We start from the raw sequence: 17,173 nt of genomic DNA, 5'->3' as shown, positions 1-17,173 counted from the left end.
CCCTCCCGCTGTTTTTCTAAGGCTTTTTTCCCCCTGCTCTTTGCCTGACTAGTTTTAACCAGCACACAAACATTCCTTTGTGCCGCTTCCAAGCGAATGTGTTTTTTGGGGGGAGATTGGCCCTTCCTGATTAACTGTTAATAAGAATGGTGAGGGAACCAAGTGCTGGGTACACGCTGTGGGGAGGTCACAGCCCTCCCACACCACTAACAATTGACTGCACTGGGGCACAGGCTCTGTGCCAGCCGGGGTGGCTTTTTGGTGGCAGCTGGTGGCACCGGTGGCTGGGGTACCAGGATGAGGGGCTCTGCAGAGGGGCAGTGCTGGCTGCACACCAAAATTTCAGCATGGGTTTGGTGCTTGCCCTCCCCAGCAGCTGGGGTGCTGCTTGCTGTTTGCAGCACGAGAGCTGTGCCCAGGGATGTGTTTGAATAACACTTCTGATGGACAAACTGTGGTGGTGGAGCGCTGGAAAAACTTTTTCTGAGCTTACCAGAAACACTTATGGACATGGCTGCGTTCTTCAGGGATTCACGTGGTTTCAGAGCACGTTACGATTCTGTGTTTTGGTAGGAAATGTATCTTAAAAATATGGGTTATTGGATATTATTGAATGATTGTTGGCCTCGGATGTTTTCTTAAACTGTGGAAACTTCTGAACGGTGCTCAGGGAGTTTTTCTGAATTATCTCTTTTCCATCTGCGCTCGACCTGCAGCCCAGAGCAGGATTTTGCATGGTCATGCAGTGGGAGGCTCTGGCTGCCAGGTGCTGAGCGTGGTGCTGCGGGTCTTTCCAGGCACCCAAAAAAGCTAAAGGTTTGACGAGGTTTATCTGCTGCAAGTACTGGTGAAAAATTGCACGACTTTTAGGTGAAAATATTTGCTTTGCAGGAGTAGCAATACCCGAAGCAGTAAATAGCACTTAGCGCTGATTTATCAATGCAGCTCTTGTGCGTTATTGTCGGTTAATGGAGGCTTAGCAGTTGCTGTAAGGTAGGCATACAGTAAATTATAGAGTTGTTAATCCTCGATAAATTGGTTTAGTATGTTGAATACACAGTGGGGAACCTTAATTGAAAATGCTCGTGCAGAAGTCGTGGCCTTTATCGATTTTTCCCTAGGAGACACGGTGGTGGTGGAAGCGGGAGCTGCTGGGTTTGCGTGTGTCCGAGGGGGGCCTCCAGCCCCCCGGTACAGAGGAGCGAGGGACTTGCCCCCCAGTTTGGGTTTTGGGACGCGTCTTTCTCACGAGAGTAAGCAGCGGATTAATTAAACAAAACAACGAACCCAGAACAAACACTATGGGGATCTGGGCAGATTAAGGGTGGAGCTGATTTGTGGGTTTAAAAACTTCCACATCCTGATTTTCCTTCCAACTGCTGTACCTGCCACAGGTGGCAAACCTGGATTGTTTTATGTTAAATTTAACACGTTTGTTTTTATTTAGATGCTCCTGGCCCCTTTGAATTTTTTTTTTTTGCCTAGAGGCAATTCTTGCAGCTGATGGCTCAACGTGTTTTGGAGAGAACCTGTCTCCTTCAGTCAGTGCAGCTTAACAGCAGCAAATAAGGTGAAGAATTGCTGCAATTAAACACTGCTCTAAGCCGTGCAGCATCCCCGGTTCCCTGCGCACAATACTGCCTGTGACTGGGCTGTCTGGTTTAGGGCAGAGGAATATGCAGCCATAACGGGAGCTTTTGTAGCCTTAGTCACTGCAGGCAGCGTGGCTGCTGCTATTATTTTTTTCAGAAGCAGAGAAAACTGAATGCTGTCACACCTCCTTCGTGCTTGCCATGGTGTGCCCTCTTCTGCTGGTTCGGGACCCCGCTGGCTGCAGGGAGAGGAAGGTGCTGTCCCTGTCCCGGCAGCAGCTGCTCCCTGTCCTCGCTCTGCCATTGATGGCTTTGGATGACTTTCAAATTGCTTTGCTTCTTGAAATCTCACTTTATTATTTTTTTTTGAATGTGGAGTGGTTGAAATAATGAGAGCTCTCATCAAGTGGACTGGTTAAATGAGTGTCCTTGCTGTTCTCCTGCTCTCGCTGGGGCATAGCAAGAGGTCTGCAGACACCTGTTACCAAGGGCTTTGCACATAGATACGCAAGCACAGTGCAATATGTGCAATTATAGAGGGAAAGTTGAAGCTGATCTTCTTTTCTTTGGGGAAAAAATTAAAACATTTGGGGTGTTTTGAGGAGACAGTCTTCCAAGCAAAGCCAATTTTTTTTCTTGTTTTGCTAAGGTTATTAAAATAGGAAGAAATAAGATCATAGGTTTTGTCAAAACATATTTGTATAAACTGAACGGGGCCTGAAATAACCTGACGCTGCCCTTTTAAGAGATGGATAAGAACGGGAATCCTCCTGGTAGGAGCCTTAGAAAGCCCAGCTGCGGCTTGGTGCTACCCAGCACTTCGTGCAGGAGCCAGGGCTGAAGATGGTATTTGAAGTTATTCAAAGATGGCTGGAGGAACTAGGGAGCTATCTCAACCACAAGTTAAATTAAACTGCAGACTGATACAATGGGTCTCGGTGATGTGGTTTTAATTAGTATTCTTTGCATTAATGTCTGCATGCATCTGCTGGGATCAGCGTGGTATTGATTCTTCGGTAATCATGCTGCAGGAATTTCCTTCAGACAGCATTGTTAGTCATGGCTGGGAGCGAGTGATTCATGCTGCAGCTTTCTGGGTGTCTGGATGACCTCTCAAAGTTTGTCTTCACTGTCAAATTAGCTCATATTATGGCTTGAGGGTTGCCCTTAAGTTGACTCCCTTCTGCACATAAAGCCCCTTATATGAGTGTGCTATCAACCCGAGCTAATCTGCTGCGGATTTGAGCTCGGGCACAAGCAAAGCCTCAGCTGCTGGCAGGATCTGTCTGATGGGGAGATCTTTGCCCGTGAGGGCTGCTCATCCTTCCCTGCTCCTCCAGGGTCCCTCTCTCCCCTCCAAAGCGCCTGCAGCAGCCGGCTGGGATGTTTCCTGCCTTGCACAGGCAGGGCTCCTGCTGCGAAAGAAATCCCCAGGGGCTCAGCTCACCGCAGCCGTGGGTGCCCCAGGCTTGCTGAGCTGAGTTTGGGAGCGGTGGGACAGGGGTGAGTGAGGGCGATGAGCCAGCCGGGGGTGCAAGAAGCTGTGGTTTTCCACCAGCTCAGCAGATGGATTCGAAGGGCACGCAGGACTGGCTGTGGCAGCTGGCGATGGCTGCAGTAGCTGTTCAGCTGCTCTTGCCCCAAAGGAGTAGGTTTGGGACTTCTCATGTTCACGGGAGGGGGAAAAAACCCTAAAGCCGCTCCTTTCTGTCCTTACAGTCTGTACAACTGACCGAACCCTTGCAGTCCCTTTGATTGCTTTGTGCCTCAGTGTTAAGCCTTGCATGTCACTGCTTAGGAGGACTCCACTATCTCTCTGGGAGTCAAAAGCTTGTTTAAAAGAGAAATTCAAGCGTGCTTTCTTCCATGCACAGCTGTATACTTGTTGCACAGGCGACGTGTTCCCCTGGCCCCCATCTCCAGGCTTACTCAGCTGCTGCCATGCTTTTCATACCCAATCAAGTGTGCACGGGGCCTCCATGCCGGGGCTGTAGAGCCCTCCACAAACATGTGGGAAGAGGCTGGTGCCTATTCAGCGAGCTGCGGACTAGGCAGCTATCTTTCGACAGATTAGCCAGAGGAATTTCTATTGCAGGGCTCGATTGTTCAGGGCCCTCGGCTCCCTTTTGTGCAGGAGCAGTGAAAAGTTGTGTTATGACAATGGTTGACAAAGTGTTTAACGAAAGCCGCAGTTGGCAGCGGCAGAACTTCGAGCCATCCTCCTTTTTCTCTCCCCTGCCTGTCATCAAAAGGTGCAGAAACGCTTTTGACATAATCTTCCACGCTGACAGATGCAGGGGTTTGATGTGCGGGTCGGAAGCCTCCGCCTCCCCGAGCAGAACTCAGCCATCATCGTGGTGAGCCGCGACCAGGAGCCACGAGTCTGAGTCCTTTGTCTGGCGAGCCAGCCAGACACCTCTGTTCTCCAGAGAGAGGTGCCTCGCTCCACGCTGGGCAGGTTCCCAACGCAGAGCTAAAACTTGTTCGTGACCTCCCGGTGTGCCCCGCGCCTTGCCTGGGGAGCCGGGATCGGCATCCCATGGGTCAGCGAGCTGACCGATCCCCTCCTTGGCAAGCACGGCTCGCTCTGTGACAGCACTGTGACTTTTGGGAAGTGGTGTAAAGGCAGGCCCTGTACCTGGTTACTTAATAAGGCTTTCCTTTGAGTCTCTGCTGTGCTCAGTGATCCACAGTGCCACTTTCGTAATGCCAAATAAAGACAAACACTGTTTTCTTATTTAATTAGAGACTGGAATGGATAAAACAGATGGCAGAGGGCCCTTCCCATATTGATATAACATGCTCTTGGTTCCTCATCAGGGGCATCTTACTGACAGGAGGGGGAAAACCCTACACTCTTGGATTAGCCTATACAAGGAAGACTTAGTGTATGTAATGGGTAAATAAGGTGCAGAACACTTCTCGTGCCACTAAATCAAAATATGCCTTAATAAAAACCACATTACACTAGCTTCTGTTCAAATGAGGGGTAGGGAAACAAGCTGCCCATTAGGAACTGCTCAAGCTGGTGGCTCTGCGCTGTCTTTGTTATCTGCAGAAGCTTCTGACCTCTGTACGATGCTTCCCTGAAGCTGCCTTGGAGAGGTCAAAATACCTTCCCACGAGTAATTGAACAGAACTGTGTCCGCGCAGAGAAGCAGGCAGGACAGCAGCAGACTGCTGTCTGTACAGGTGTGCTTCTGCATTTAGGCATTGCTAACCCTCTTCGGGTGCAGGTGCTGACCACACACCGAAGCTCATTTCTCCTGTAAAGCTGCCGTAAAACACTGTAGATGATGATGCTTTGCAAACTGCCGCTTCGAAGAGATGCCCATCTGGTTTAGGGAGAGCCCTACCCTGGGATAGAATAGGGTTTGGGCTCCGGGTTTCTAGGGCTCTGCAGAAGACACTAAAACACTGATGGCAGAAGTGTTTGCTTCACGAGAGCTGTTGCACTGCTGCGCAACTGAGGTAGTGGAGTATCTGTCAGATCAGGAGGCTCCACGGGAAGGAGCATTGCACTATGGCAGAACAGAAGTGTGACCGTTTCCAGTGATGGGACAGCCATGCCCCAAGCTCAGCACCTCCATCCAGCCTACGCTGCTGGGCTGCTTGTTGTGGAGAAGCTGATCTGGTGGGGACGTTACAGCCTCTGCTACGCTCCGTGTGCTGCCATGCATTTGGGACCTGTGCTTTGCGGTGGGGGAGCGCCGCGTGCACCCATGACCTCAAGTTTCGAGTTCCCTTCTGTATTTGCATTACTGGAACGCAACCAAGACTGAGACCTCATTTCATCAGCATCGGGCAAACCAAGACAATACCTACCTCAATTTTATTTACAGTCTAAATAGACAAGACAGACAAAGGGTGGCTGTGGAAACAAAAGCTCTGGAGAGGTGATGTGACATGACCCGGTCACACAGCAGGAGATTAAGAGAGCCAGGAGCAGACTGAGGTTTCCTGACTCCTGGTCCCAATGATCTATCAGAGCACGTTAATTCTTTCTTCAATATGCATGCTGTGACTGGCATGCCAAATACTGTCTAGCGAGGGGATCTGGGTTCTGGGAAACACATTCCTTGCTTGCTAATGCTGCAGGCGACAAATTGCTGGGCATTTTAATGCAAGTTAAAATACAGCAAGTCTCAGAAATGGAATAAACTGTTTGTTTTGGTGTATCTATCTATTTTCAAGTCTCAGGTTTATTTTGCACTGACACTGTATTTCTGTGTTTCATTTTCCCCACCGATTTTTTGAACGGCATGTTATACGTTTGGTGAGGACAGATAGAAATTGGAGTGGGTAGCATGGGGCAAACTAAAGACTCGGGCATACAAGGTGGACTTCACCTGTATTTCTGTAGCAAGCACTGGAGAGTCTGTTGGAGTAGGCAAAATACTGCTGTGCTCTCTGAAAAGCTGGCTGCTTGTGCAATGGCTTTGATGTTCAAACTTCTCAAATAGCAACAACAATAATCAGAAAGTTGCTTTGGAAGATGTTAGACCATGGCCATGAAATCCTTTAATCTGCTAAGACTTTTGTTTTTTCGCTTTTGAGCTTTTGAAGGTCACGTCAGCATCACTCAATGTTTGAGCATTGCCTAAGCCAGGGATCTGTTCCCTTTGACTAGTGTGCAGCTGATCAGTTTGGTGCCTGTGATCCTCAGTGCTTGGGTAGTGAAATAGCCTCTGAGCTTATTGTGGGGGAGTGTTTTGAGGATATTTTACCTTAAAAAATGCAAAGATTTGCAGCTATAGTAGGCATAGAAATACATTAAAACAGATGGATTCAGACAGTTATGACCACGCTAGCACCATGGCTGTATTTTCCCTCTTACAGTACGTCACTAATATTTCTGTGTCTGCTTTATTCCTACTGCGTTGAGCCTATAGGACGTTACTTGTTATATTTTCTTTTTTTGTCTGTATATTAGACAGGACAAGCTCCAACCTGATTTTGCTGTGTGGTTTAAAAAAACAAAATAGTAGTAATGTAATCTGTGGGCAAATTGCACTTTAATTCGTAATTGTACTATGAATATGGACTTGGCTTTCAAACGCGCTCCGAGTTTAAACTGCAGTTTGACTTTTATTTAGACAAATGCCTTTGAGTTCATAGTGAAATGGATATCTGCTGTAGGCTGGTATTGATTTAAAGGTCTCTTGAGTGTTTTAAAAGACGGTAGGGGCTCATAGGACAGCATATTTTAAAACTAGATGCTTGGTTAGGTTTTACACTCCGATGTTGCTTTAGGCCTAGATTCTGCTAAAGGAATCCTGAGCTGTTGATTACTAGAGCTTTCTTTCACGGCAGATATTGGCCAAAAAAAGTGGTACATTTCGGGTAAGATGCAAGGAGCAGTCTTGGGTATTTCTGAAGTGATGGGAAACAGTGCAGAAGGTGTAGAAGGGCAGGTGATCAATAACTGCTTTTTAGCTCAAAAGAGGCGTTTATCACTTCCTGCTAAGCACATAAAGTTGGTTATCTTTAAAGTCTTGGTGCTTGGAAGTGTCACTGTGGGTCTGAATTCCTCTTTGCGTTGCTGTAGGCCTGAATTTTCCTCTGCGGGGTGCAATGGAGTATGTCAGGCAGGAGGTCCCTGTGCCATGGCAGCTGCTCTCTTGCCCATCGGTGGGGCCCTGGTGACTTGGGGCCTGTTCAGGCTCCAGGCCCGCTTCGGGTACTGTAGGCACAGCTTTAAAGCAGAGAAAATACACAAACCGGGGAAGATTGGCCAGTTTTCCAGTCAGACTGGCTTGGTGGTTTGAATAAGCAGCTGAATGTTTGAGGGCTTATCTAAAATCAGGCCATGAATCTTTTGGGTCGTGTTCAGAGGTGCAATAAGAGGGTGTAACCTCCCTGCAGAGGAGACAGGAGGGTTGAGTTTTACCCAGCATAATATCCTAGAGCAGGGTGTGGAGCAGGATGAAATTAAAGCAGGTCCCCCTCACAATTTCCTCGCAACTCCTTGCGGTTGCTTTCCTCGCTACCGCCCATCAATTTGCCTCCTCCCTCTTTAGATTACACACTCACAGTAACATGCCAACCCTGCATACATCACGTTAATTAGGACACTTGTTAATTTCCGCATCATTAGTCACTTGGTCTTTAATTGATCTGTGCTCTCCCGGTAAGTCCCCAAGTGCAGGTTTGACCTGTGTGTGGTGTGCTGACAGGGTGCCTCTTGGAGGGGACTTGGCTGTTGCAGCAGAGCACAGCAAAGGTCTTGCTTTCTTGCCACTTTCTGCATTATTTTGTCGGTTTGCTCTCCCCAGCCACCCTTGCAGCGCGTTCCTTCCAGAAGCACGTTAAATAGTTGCTCTCCCAGCAGGTTGTTTCCAGATAATACAACCTGTGCCTCAGCAAGGTGCTATAATGTGATCTAGATGTGGGCTGTCTGTAGTTAGAAATGGTTGGAGTTGTTGAGGAACAAAACCTGTAGTACAGTGACCAGCTGGAAGCTGTTATCACCGTTAGTGGCATACTAATGACAGCTTGTTAGAAAATGTAAAATATATTTACGTTGACACATAGGAAGTGTACCTACCTATGTGTGTGTTTTGTTTGTACGTGATACACAGTGGTACATAAAAACACCCTGTATAATTATGTCTGTAAACTATTTAGGATAAGCTTTTTTTGATTGTTTCAGTTCAGACTTCAATTTGTCAGGAAATATCCTATTCATCTGTAATTAGTTGTGTGGTTGTGAATAACCAACAGAAGGATGATAATGTAATTGTGTAATATAAAGACAAATTAACACCACACTAATGCAAAAGAGCATAAAGCTTAGGGCAAGCTAAATAACATTCTGATCACAGAACTGAAGTAACTCATATTCAGCAGAAAAGTGCCGCCCTACTGTGTTTGAGTACTCTTAAAAAAAAAACAAAAACACAACCTACCAATTCTCAGTGCAATCCAGAATAATTATGATGAGTGTGTTTTGCTGAGTACAGCGACTGCATGATGCTCATCCTGTTCTCTCTTACTTTAACAGAAACCTGAGCTACAACAAGTTGACGGAGATTGATCCTTCTGCCTTTGCAGAGCTGTTGAACCTGCAGGAAGTGTAAGTATTTAAGTGTAAGGCTTTAGTTTTATTTTGCAAGGGCAGCTTATGGGACAGCAGGAAACTGTATATAGTTTCCCAAGATGGTATCTGCCTTTAGCCAATTTGATTGAGCACATCTGGCTTGGTGTGGAGTTTTTTTATGTTGTACCTGTACTGCTTTTTAAAAAGTAATCAATTAACAAACACAACAGCCAATTAAAGCAGCGTAGCTGTTATTGGAAATCACTGGTGTTTGCTTCCCTCTGTCTTGTGCAACGCTCTGAGGGAGCAGTTCAGCTAACACACCTGTACATACACACAAAGCTCCTTGCTGAAAGGATAACCCTGAAGCAAGGCAGAACAGCCTGGATTGTGATATCTGATGCCAACCTAACCCAGATCTCCCAGGAAACAAAGGTGTAGTGTAGTGGATAACAAAGCACTTAACTGTGTCTCCTCCTTTCTTAGACATTTGTATTCCTTTTGGAACCAGGACAAATTATGTTTGAAGTCTGCTAGGACAGCCTAAAACAGCAGAGCTGTCTTCTGCTGTGGTGGGGGAAGAGAAGGAGCCAGTGAAGGCTGGCTGCAACAGCCAGAAGGCTGGCTGGTGGAAGGAAATCTTGCCTGGGGAATGAATGGCAGGGTGTCCTGCCTCCTGACCTGTGTAAATGCTCGGCAGTTGTGCTCGCAGGGCTGCTGTGCTTGTCAGCTATTTGCAGCAATTTCTGGAGCTCTGATTTTGGGTTCTGAAAAACGAAAGTGACTAAAATTGTAAGCGGTGGGTTGAGGTAATGAGCTCTCATTTGAATGTTGAATTGCTGGCATACTTGAGGTTTGGGCTGTGTTTGAAGAGCTACTGATGCCTCATGGGAAACTGAAAAAACATTTCCTTTCAGAAACAATGCTGTGCTCTGTGTATATCGTTCATTTTCTCTTGTCCTTTGTCTGTTTTCATTAAGTGTTGGCTCTGGGGCTTGCGGAGGGGCCAGATCCTGTGATCCTTAAATAGGCAAAGCAGTCTGCAGCAGTGGGAGCTCTGCCTGACTAATGCCTGCAGGATTGGACTGTGGGGATTAATGCAATGTATCTCCACCTGCCTGATTGCGTGCGGCTCCCCTGCTTAAACAAACAGCAGGGACTTGCTGGGGATCGTGACAAAACGAGGAATATGCATGGGGAGCGAGCGCGGTGCTCGGAGGTCAGCTTGTTGTGATTGCCTCAGAGAGCAGGAGGGGAGGGAGAAGAAAGTGATGTAGGTGAGCAAATCGTTGCCTATGGGACCTGTCTTCTTTAAACTGCGGAAAGCCTTAAATTGCTCTGTGCTTAGAGAATAGAATCACAGCCCTGATCCCATGAGACTTTAGAGTTATCCTAACATGATTGTGGCTTAGCAATAGCTTTTATTTGTGGAAGTGCCTGCAGGTGTGTGACTGGGAGCACGAAGCTGGGAGATTTGTATGGCTTCTGGTAGGGAAGCCCCCGTGCACAAAGTGCTGCATGCATTGAGGGCAGGGTGGGCTCTGCACTGAACATGAAAAATGTCAGGGTTTGGGGGAGGTAGGCAACGCAGCCTGAAGAGTGATGGTGCAGATAACAGCAGCTTGCTGTTTGACAGGCAGGGCTAGGGAAAAGGGAGGCAGCGGATAAGTGAATAGGAGGGAAAGGGAGCAGTCAAATGGGAGACAGAAAGGGAGGCAGAGGTCTGGAGCAAAGCCTGGAAGGCAGGCTCTGGAAAGTGTGAGGGAGAAGCTCTGTTAAAAGCCCTATCTACCAATCTTGGTTGCTTTTGAATAACAGCTAAACCACAGACCACTGAAATAAACTGCGTTTCACAAGGAGAACCACATCTGTACTGCCAGAGCATCTCTTTCTGAGTTTTTAAGCACTTTACAAACATTCATGAAATAAGCATCATGCTGTGGCATGTCTTGAGAGCAAGTCAGTGTTTTGCTGTGCGCGCTGTGCTGGGCAAACCAAGTCACCCTCAGGGAATGAGATTGCCCCAAATAATAGATGCATTGATAAGACCTGAAACCTCCCATGATGCTTCAAACATGGAGCCCGTGATTCCTAAGCATTACAGATGGGGCTCAAAGCTCTGTGTGTGTGTGAATAATTAGTGCCATATATTTTGGAAACCTTTTGTTTGCAGACATTTTCGTAAAATTCAGGGAAAACTGGAGATCTAAACCTCATAGCTTATCTTGGATGCTCTGTTTTGATTTGCTAAGATTGTAATAAAGCAATAACAGTACATAGGCAACTGGCTTTTTTATTGTTTTTAGAAGCTTTTTTTTTCCTTAGAACTCTTACTTTGTGTAAGAGGCAATTCAGTAGCTCAAAGTGATATCAACAGCAAGATCCCATATACTCAGGAATACGTAGCTGTGTGCTGAGGGAAGCTCAGGTAGAAGGGGCTGCAGCGTGATGTTACCTCCCTCATTCAGGACATCTGTACTTTCTCCCGTGTCCCTTCCACGGTTCCCTTTTAAAGACACCCCTATCATGTGCCTTGGCTGCAAGGATAGGAGGGGGATGTTGCTGTGGAGCAGCCCTCTTGTCCTTTGTGGGGTTTCCTCAGGTCTTATGGGATCCTTGAGAGTGATAGCTACACGACTCTCAGGTTTTCCAAGCTCATTTTGTAACAAAGAGGTAGTAACTGTGCTAAAATTCCTCTACAAACAACTCACCTTTTATTTTCTAAAGTGCCTTTCACTGAAAGCTCTGGAGAGCTGTGCTATTTTTGAACAGGCTCTGTTTCAGCTTGACACCAGCCTGGCAACTGGGCTAAATATTTTATACAGGTGGCCCCCTCCTACCTTCCCTTGCTATCCAGGGGCAGCAGGTTTGTGTCCTCAAAGGAGAAAGGAGAATGTTTAATTTCGTTGAGCCTGGTTGTTCTGTTCTTTGTTTTTACTATTTTGTTGCTCTTAACGTGGGGGAAGGGGGAAGAGGAAAGGGAAATCCCAGAGAAATACAGAGCTTGGCTGTCTCCTCTGCATCAGCAACTGGTGACTGTAAGCCAAGAGAAAATGAGGTGGGAGAGCTGCTTTCTGACTGCGCTGTTTAACTGAGATAGGACACTGATAGTTGAAGATCCCACTTACGTCACAGGAAGGTTTGGACACTTGTTAGATCCTGGTTGGTGTTAGAGCTGCATAACCAGAGCTGGCCCAGGCTGTGGGAGGGTGGGCCCAATTCTCCTTCCCCTTGTGCGGCTTTCAGAAAGGAGCTGGGCTGGATGTTAATGTAAAATATGCATCTCAATGCTTTTTCCAGCCCGCTTTGCACTGTTGAAAGCTCTAGACCTTTCTATGATATCAGTAACAATGAGCTTTTAGTTGCAAAGTAGAGCTCCTTGCTGTATTGCAATGCCTCCAGCTCTTTTCCCTTATGTTTTAAGGTAGGGGTGTAATGTCAGAGGCAGAGCTGAGGCTGAGAAAAGCTTTTATCCCAGCAGTACCTGGAACTCCTTATGAAATCAAATGCAGCGCCTGCTCTCAGAGGAGTCAGGAGGAAGTTCTGCCATAGATGCATCACTGCCCTCTCCTACCTGCCAAAGATATTTTTTAAGTGCCAAAAAAAAAAATCCCCAAACAAGACCAGAATTTAGGATTTCCCCAGCTCATGCCCAGGGCTTAGCACCCCTCAGCTGCACCACATTCCTCTGCTCTTGCTTTGTGGTTGGATGCATCTGGATGTGATTTTTGAGGATTTCCTGGGAAGGGGTGGCTGGGGAGCATGGTCTGCGAGTATCGGGGTGCTTTTGAGCCTTCCCTGTGCAGGGGAAGGGAATAGTTTTAAGAGGAGCAGAGGGCAGAGACATGGCAAGACCCTGCCGATCAGCTCAGCTGGGGGCCCAGGGAGCTGCCACCCTGCCCAGCTCGGCCTGGCAGGGGCTTGGGTTTAATGGCTTCAGCATGTGGAGGCGGGAGGTGGGGGGGCAGCAGGATGGCTAAGAAATTAGGTAATTTTCAAGCAGCCAGACAAGCGACTGTTACAGTAATTAATTGACTAATTCACCGTACAAACAAGGGCTCTTTAAACCAAGGAAGAGCCGGTCACATGGCGAGGATCTGTTTTCAGTCAGAAAAACACTTCAAACATTAGGCCATTGAGGGGGACATTTTTGTAACCGCGTTTCCAGGAGCGGGGCCAGTCTGCAATTGCTATTAGTCCTGTGGGGCTGCCGGGGGCTGGCTGGAGCAGGTCACCTGGTTTTGGTGGCATTTTGGTGCCCAGTGCCAGTTTTTGCATGTTTGTGGCCAGCTCTGTGGTGCAGCCCCTGTGGGATTTCCAGAGCCAGGCCTGGCACAGGGAGGAGGCGGTGCGGCCTGAGGGCCGCCATGTCACCCCCGCGGCCTGGCCGGGCATGGAGTTGGTGGTGGTGGGGATGCAAAGTCTTGTTTGGATAAAGAAGGTGTTGTGGGAATGGTTACGGAAGCTGTCATTTAGTTATTAAACAGTTGGAATGAAGATGTGAGACTCAGATGCAGATAAACCCCTTGAGATGGAGACCTCTGCCAAAAAGCTGGTGTTCCCGGTGGGTCAGTGAAGACAGATGCCCAGCTCATGCAGACCTCCTTGTAGGCTCCTTGCCTAAACGATTAATTTCTTCTTGTTGCAGGCGACTGAACAACAATGAGCTGACCACCATTCCCTCCCTGGGACCTGCATCTTCCAGTGTCCGTGCCCTCCACCTGTGAGTTGCTGCGGCCTCATTACTTTTGTCTTTCTGCTGTTGTTTGTGGGGTGGATGTAACCGCTGCTCAGTTTCGTGTGTCACACCCGCTTCTGCTAGCTCTTCAGATTTCGCTATCAGGCTTGATACCTTAATTAAGAAACATCTGGAGTTGAGATTTGTGAGATCGTGTGTGATAAATGTGCTGTTCTAATACAGCTTGTACGCGCAGGGCACAAGATAATGCTTGCAGGCTGATTAGAAATCTGCAAACTCTAGTGCAGATCATTTCTCTGATACTTAATTTTATGGAGTGATTCAAAGTAGGCAACCATAATGTCCGTCTGTCAGCACAGCCAAGTCTGTGTAAATGTCTCCAGAGTCTTAAAAGTCACTTCTTTGCCAGTCTGGGTTCCAGCATCTGGCTGGAGTGGAGCTGCCCAGGATTTAGCGAATGTTAACTGATTTGAAATATCACCTTTTGGCCTGCATGTCAGCAGAACCCCAATGAAAAATGATTATAGCTGTGATTAATATGAAGGGTCCATTGGGTGGTGTCCCGTCACAGATAAATACGGTGAGCAGTGCTTCCATACTGCCTGTGGAAATATCAGGATGAGCAGCCATGAAAATAGTTACAGAATAAGATGCTTCTACCAGAAATGCACATTGAAGTCCACCATTGTCACTGTTGCATTCCTGCTGATGGAGGAAGGCAGAAACTCTTTTATGGCTTTGTTATTTTTGTGGTTGTACTCGTTTGTCTCACTAACACTTCATCTCTTGCCTAACCATTGAAAACTTATGGTCAGTGGTAACTTTTGTCACTGAATTCCACAGGTTAGTCACGTACTGAGTAAAAATATTTTGTTTATCTTCATTGCTTGCATTTGGATTTCAACCATTGTCTCATACTGTTACAGGAGTATATAATTTTACCTTTTCTTTATTGATTTTTCTTTTTTTCTCCTGGCACTGTTCTGGTTATTTCTTTTCTCTTAAAGCCAGAGACTATTCATGTCTTAATCTTTCAGGGAACTCATTCCAGACCCATTTTTATGGTCTCTTTCAACTTTTTTCTTTGAGAGAGAGAGAGTGATTGGTGATTGCAAGGCTAGGTCTGCAGAAACTTTGAAGTTGCTAACTTCAGTAGTTTAGGTGCCTGCAGAAGTGTTAGACACCTGAGAACCCTTGTACATCTGCCACCAAGGATCTCAGGCTGGGGACACTGCCGAAGGGAATTAAGACATAATATCAGACTTCTTAGTACCTTAAGAGTGTGGATTTCTAAAATTATTTTTGCATGTGTCTGCTTGTAATGCACACCAGGAAGGAATTTTGCTGAGGTATGCGTGATACCTCCCAAGTTCCTGGGAAGGGGAAGTGCTAATAGCTAATATGGCATCCAGCAAAGAGCCTGAGCAGTTCAAGTGATGTCTTCCATTGTGCATGGCCTTGGAGCGTACAGCTGCAGGCAGGTGTCCTGCCCCTTTGTAGCTGCAATGGTTGGGCACCTCCTCATAGTGGAAAATGCCGGTGTCCCCTCATGACTTGAAAGGCTCTGAATTACTCCAAGATAACCTTGATCAGTTGGCTAAAAGTACATTCCTATTACTTAAATCAAGGACAGAATTGACTGAAATGAGTTGGCACCATTCCTGCTTTTCCATTAGGCAGTGTTAAAATATGCAAAGCAGAAGAACTCCTTCATTCCCTTAATTCGGTTTAAGGATCTGAGCTTAAAGTTGGCATCCATCTCTCTCTCCTGGCATGAAGCAAGTTTAGCTTTCATTTGAGATATGATGCCTTTGATCTGGTTCTTGGGTATAGTGTGTTCCTACAGAGCTTACAAAGAGCCAAAGTATTCCTGTGCTATCATCAGCACTGAATCTAGCGAGTGTCTTTCAGTTTAATTGGTACGTAACCACTCCACCTCCTGGGTGGAGGGGTGGCTTGTGTCTCAGCAGTTATCAGACCTGTCAAATGTGTCACATGCAGTTGGTGTGAACCCAACTTGTTTGATTTCTGCCTCCTGCCGCAGCCTCTCCGTGCTCGTGTGACCACATGTGAAGTCTGGATTCGTGATCTGGGGGCTGCTGGCTGCAGCGCCGTGCAGTAACTCCCTCCAAGCAGGGTCTCTTGTTGAGGCACTATCCCCTGACATGAGGCCATCTGCTTGCCACTTGAGCTGAGCTCACCAAATTGCTGCATAACCCAGTGTGTAATGGCTCAGCTCATGCACTGGGATTCCAAAACTTCAGAAATCTGATTTATGGATGGAAAGCTTGCATACAATTTGCCATCCAGGATATCGTTTTTAGGCCCTTCAAATCAGCTTTTCTTTCTCACGAAGTCTATAAATGATCTAATTTTCACAAGCCCCTGTTGTTATTTTTGCTATTAATTTAGCCTTTGGCAAAGGACCAAATTGTTAGAGCTTTGCCTTTTTATTTCTGAAACGAAATAAGCAGTTGGAAAGGAGTAATACTGCCTGGTGGAAGGCAGTAGATTTACGTCTCCTCTGAAATTTCAGAGTGGTACAGAAGGAAGGGGAAGGTACAAAGCCAAATGATAAAAGGACGGTACTCTGAACAGACCTGCTTAGTATCACTTTCCAGAAATCTGTATTGCTTTCCTCAGCTGCTACACATAAATAACTCTAATAGTGGGATTTGTAATGCTGCTGTCATACCTTAGCAAGAAGGATCTCTTTGTTTAGCTTGTTTCAGAGAATGCCACACTTTTTTACCCCTGCATTTCCTTTTTTTTTTTATCAGAGGTAAAAATCTGAAAGATGTTTTAAAATACCTGCTTTAATTGATGTTGCTGACTAACTTGCGTCGGAATGATTTGCTGAGGAAGTGAGGCTTTCTCCATTTTTGAGAGTCTTTAAATCAATTGGATGGCTTCCTAAGAGATGGTCCTTTGGTTCAACTCCAGGTTAATGGGCTCGGTACGCAAATTGTTGGGTAAAGTTCTTTGGCCTTGTGTGATGTAAGGAATCGGATTATATGATCATACTGGTTCTTTCTGGCCTTCAGATCCATGAAGTAATAATTGGGGAGGTTGCCAAACCAAACCCAGGGTGAAGACTCATAATGAGGACTGTGTACTGAGCAATTGGTTTATGTTTGAGTATATAGTGTTACAGTGTATTCTTACTGCTAAAGAAAAATAAATACATTTCCTTTTTTTTCAGTGTTTATAAATGTGTGAAGTGTGTTTACCTCACAAACCTCTGAAGTAGGTTTTGTATATTGCATGTGGTTAAGTATTTCCAAAGGGCTGTGAATGTATTATAAAAGCAACGGTTGTATATTTGTCACTCAAAACGGTCCTCGTGAATGAGTTACTTCTTCTCCAGCTCTTCCTAAGCTGGGGAAGAGACTCTCAGTCCTTATGATGCTGGGAGAAAGAAATCTGCCACGCTGCCAAACTCAAATTTAAGTTTTTTTTCAATGAGCTTGGTCACTGCATTACCTATTTTGGGGATCCCTATACCTGTCTTCATCACTCCAGATTTGCTTGACCTCGTGTTGTGGACCGTGGGCTAGTTATGTATGTGCAAGCATGTGGGAATCTGTAGGAGAGAGAATTCTCAAGACTTATTGCAAACCTTTGGATGTTTCAGGCTGCAGATGGATGCAAGGATAACATATGTATCAAACATGCTATGCCTTAACATTCTGCCATGAAGTTTAATTCAGCTTAATTATTCCTTGAAGAGTCAGTTTGCCTTGCATGTTGAAAATACTGCCAAAGTCGTTCATCTCAGCGAGAGCAAACATAAGGGACTTGATAAGGCTTTTAATAGAACAGAAGGGAAAAATAATCTATGTA

At 46.3% G+C, this 17,173-nt stretch overlaps 1 protein-coding gene across 1 annotated transcript in view; it reads left to right on the top strand.

Annotated features, from left to right (window-relative positions):
• LRIG1 (leucine rich repeats and immunoglobulin like domains 1) overlaps positions 1–17,173 on the top strand; it is an 87,402-nt gene that overhangs the window by 24,062 nt on the left and 46,167 nt on the right. Inside the window, exons 2-3 of the mRNA XM_083795194.1 lie at positions 8,596–8,667; positions 13,280–13,354. Coding sequence (XP_083651320.1) covers positions 8,596–8,667; positions 13,280–13,354 — 147 coding nt within the window. The remainder of the gene's footprint in view (positions 1–8,595; positions 8,668–13,279; positions 13,355–17,173) is intronic.

This window comes from Anser anser (genome assembly GCF_964211835.1).
Source record: "Anser anser genome assembly, chromosome: 12".
NCBI lineage: Eukaryota > Metazoa > Chordata > Aves > Anseriformes > Anatidae > Anser > Anser anser.
This window is presented reverse-complemented; position numbering and strand designations above follow the sequence as displayed.